Below are 3,641 nucleotides of genomic sequence, written 5' to 3'. Positions count from 1 at the left end.
CGGGGGCAGCGACATCTCCACCCCTTCCCCCCCACACCCCGCAGGCAGCCCCAAGTACTCCAGCGAGGCCCTGAGCTCCCCCCAGGTGGATGACGGCTTTGAGACCGACTCCGACCCCTTTCTTCTCGATGAACCCGCTCCACGCAAGAGAAAGGTGCTGCTCCCGTGGGGGGTGGGTGGTCCCAACACTGGTGGCATGGCTCAAACTGAGCCGGTGTCCCACGGAGGGGATGCTGCCACCGAACAGGGGGTGATACAGGTCATCTCTCCACCAGAACTCGGTGAAGGTGATGTACAAGTGCCTGTGGCCGAGCTGCGGCAAAGTCCTGCGCTCCATCGTCGGCATCAAGCGGCATGTCAAGACCCAGCACCTCGGGTAAGGCCTCCTTAGCCTCCTCAATCTCTGCCCAGCCACCGAAGCTGCACATCCTACACTGCCGTAATCCATAATTCCTGCAGCGAATATCCCCGGTATTGGAGAATCTGGCCTCTGTGCACTGAGCTGGGCAGTTCTCAGCCAAGCAGTCCATGTCACAGAAGCTGTTGCTGTATGTGGCCATGCCTTCTGGGACCCAAGGGGTTATCGGGAGCCCCATTTGGGCTTCGGGAGTGCCCAGCTCTGCCCGACTCGGCTGTGTCTTTTGCACCAGAAAGAGTTCAGGCTACACGCGAGTTCCGGGCTCCCGGCAGACGTGGAGAAGCACCAGCCCAGCTGGGTTTTGCAAGGGCTGGAAGCTGTGTCGGCTGTGGTGGCAGCTGGCTCCTGCTCTGCTTTGCCCTCATCTCCTGTGAATTCCCCCAAAATACAAAGTAGGGAAGGTGTGGGGATCAGCTTGGCGATGCTCTCCTCCCGTGGCCTATTGCACTTCTCACACCAACTTCACCTTTCTCATGCTTTTCTCCATGTTTTTCCCATATATATTTTTCTCCTCCTCTCTTGAAAACATGAATGCCCTGGGAAAGGCAAGGATGGAAGGGCCACGGTGCCGTGGGCAGCGCTGGACTGCCATCCAGTGCCAGATAAACGCACTGGGAAAATAATCAAAAAGCCTTCAGAGGCTGTTTCCTGCTGGGTGAACCGCAGGGCTTCGGTCATGGCTGTGCTAAATGAGCTCAAGTAGAAATGAACAGGGGATTTTCAGTAGTGTCCAGTCAATGTGCCAACGTTTTTAAAGGCCCTGGAAGAGGTATTGATCTTCCTTGGAAGTGCAGAGTGCTGCTGCAGAGACAGCGGCTGATCACAGCCAACGTGATGCTTCCAAGCATGGGAGCGGAGCTGCTCTGCCTGGGAAGACGAGATTGAGTTGGAGGCTGCTCACCCTGATGATCCCAGGGGCTGCCTTTTCACCACTGTCCCCCTTTCCTCCCCGTCAGGGACGGCGCAGACTCCGACCAACGGAAGCGGGAGGAGGATTTCTACTACACCGAAGTGCAGGTGAAGGAAGAGCCGGCGCCGGAGGCGACTGCCGCCACCAGCCCCACATCCGTGTCCGCCCCCATCATCATCCAGCAAGCCCTGGCGAAGCCGGAGGCGCTCCTGGTAGAGCAGCCGGCGCTGGAGCCCGCCCTGGCCAGCAGCGCCCTGAGCCAGTCTGCCCCCAGCTCCTTCTGGCACATCCAGGCCGATCATGCCTACCAGGTGAGCTGGTGGCATCTCCGGGGCTGGCTCACCCCCCAGAATCATGCTGCAGGGCAGGTCGCCACAGCAGGGACGTTTCGTGTCCGTCCCCACCACGCCGAAAGGCCTTGGTGCTGGTGTAGCACCATGCCTGCCTGGCTGCCCTTCAGCCCTTGAGCAACTAGCTGCCTTAACGCCTGGGGAAGGGGCTCGTGTCCTTCCCACCGCCGTTCCTGGGGGGGGGAGCAGCCGGCCTCTGCCCCCCTGCAATTACCCCGTGCTGGTATGCAACACACCCTTCTGCCGGCAGATAACACAGGGCTGGAATGCAGCCCGGCTGGATCCTGCACCACTCGGCTCCGTGCTTGCCAGGGCATCGGCTTTTGAGGGACAAGAAAATTGGGAACCCGGAGCAGTGGAACCGTGGGCACCCCGGGCCAGTGGCCCTTGTCCCTGGGGCTGCCTGTGTGCCGGGCGCTGTTCTGGAGCTGCCAACTAGCGCAGGGACACGGTGTATGGATCCATAAGCTCCGTGTATATCCATCCCCATCCCAGGGAATGGATGTGGCATCATCTGAAAGCACAAAGCTGGCGTTAATAGGTGCAGAAATATCTACGTGTAGCCCAGGATGGCAAAGGGTGAGACGGCGCGTGTGCCGTGCCCCGTGGGATCCAGTGCTGGGGGAGAGGTTGCGCAGGGATTTCAATCCCACCCCCAGTGCTCCCAGGTTGGGGGTACTCCAGGCTGGTCTTCATGGGGAGATGAATGCCTGTGGGGGCTGCACGTGGGAACAGGGTGTCCCCAGGGCTAATGCTGACCCCTCTTCCCTCACAGGCGTTGCCCTCCATCCAAATTCCAGTGTCCCCCCACATCTTCACCAGCATCAGCTGGGCCACTGCCACCTCGACTCTCCCGTCCCTGTCACCGGTGAGTCCTGCATGCGTTTCCCCTTCATCCTTTCGGGGTACAGGGTTGAGCTGGGAGCTAAGGGAACCTCCTCTCTGCTTTCTCGCTCCCCATTTCAAACATCGGGATTTGTGGACACCCATGTCTCCCACTGCCCCGCCGCAGCACCCGAGGGCCTCAGGGGAGGGGGGACGGCATCGCCCCGTGTGCCCTTTGACCCCCGATTCCCCGCAGGTGCGGAGCCGGTCGCTCAGCTTCAGCGAACCCCAGCCGCCGACGCCGATGCTCAAGTCCCACCTGATCGTCGCCTCGCCGCCCAGGGTGGCCATCGGCACCAGGTGAGGGTCCCGCCAACCGGGGGTGCATCCCGCCGGGAAAAAGGGGGTCCTCCTCCCCCTCCCTGGAGGTGCAGCAGAAGGATGCTTGGTCATGGTTGTGGGTTTACCCTTAGATAGGCGACTGAAACTCTGCAAGGAGCGGGTAAACAACATTTTTCCTCTTCCCCCTTTTGCAGGAAGGTCCGCGGGGAAGCCAAAAAGTGCCGTAAGGTGTATGGCATCGAGCACCGGGACCAGTGGTGCACAGCCTGCCGGTGGAAAAAAGCCTGCCAGCGCTTCCTGGACTGAGCACGGCACCGCGGTGCCGTGTCCCTCCCCCTGCTCCCGCCCCGGGGGAGCACTGGAGTCCCTCACTGCTGCAACCAGGGACCTTGGAGGTACCTCCTGTGACCCCAGAAGCCACCTCCAGAGCTGCGTGTAAATTCCTCCTTCTGTATATTGTACATCTGCTGGGTTTGCTCCTTTTTTTTTTTTTTAAAGAAAACCTTTTTTCCAACTTTTTTTTTAAACCTGAAGAATATCTCCCTTTGTACGGTTAAAAACTGGGGCTGGGAGGGAAGGAAACCGTTTCCTTGGGCTTTGGAGCAGATTGTAGGCAATCTGGGGACCAAAGAGCTTCCTGCATTTCCCAGATCAGCCCTAAAATCTCCCGAGCCATCGCAGCATGGCTGGGATGAGGCGTTGAGGCCGCTTCCCGCGTCCTTTGACTACCTGGAAGGTGCAAATCCCTTGTACCCTTTGAGGGAGGGATGGGTACCGACGATAGCTTTAAAAGAAA

At 59.5% G+C, this 3,641-nt stretch overlaps 1 protein-coding gene across 1 annotated transcript in view; it reads left to right on the top strand.

Moving 5' to 3' along the window:
• ZNF395 (zinc finger protein 395) overlaps window positions 1-3,151 on the top strand; it is a 7,266-nt gene extending 4,115 nt beyond the window's left edge. The window contains exons 5-10 of the mRNA XM_010151024.1: window positions 3-154; window positions 276-376; window positions 1,375-1,639; window positions 2,454-2,546; window positions 2,760-2,863; window positions 3,040-3,151. Coding sequence (XP_010149326.1) covers window positions 3-154; window positions 276-376; window positions 1,375-1,639; window positions 2,454-2,546; window positions 2,760-2,863; window positions 3,040-3,151 — 827 coding nt within the window. The remainder of the gene's footprint in view (window positions 1-2; window positions 155-275; window positions 377-1,374; window positions 1,640-2,453; window positions 2,547-2,759; window positions 2,864-3,039) is intronic.
• The last annotated feature ends 490 nt before the right edge of the window (window positions 3,152-3,641 follow it).

The sequence above is a fragment of the Eurypyga helias genome, unplaced genomic scaffold (genome assembly GCF_000690775.1).
Source record: "Eurypyga helias isolate BGI_N326 unplaced genomic scaffold, ASM69077v1 scaffold16444, whole genome shotgun sequence".
Taxonomy (NCBI): domain Eukaryota; kingdom Metazoa; phylum Chordata; class Aves; order Eurypygiformes; family Eurypygidae; genus Eurypyga; species Eurypyga helias.
This window is presented reverse-complemented; position numbering and strand designations above follow the sequence as displayed.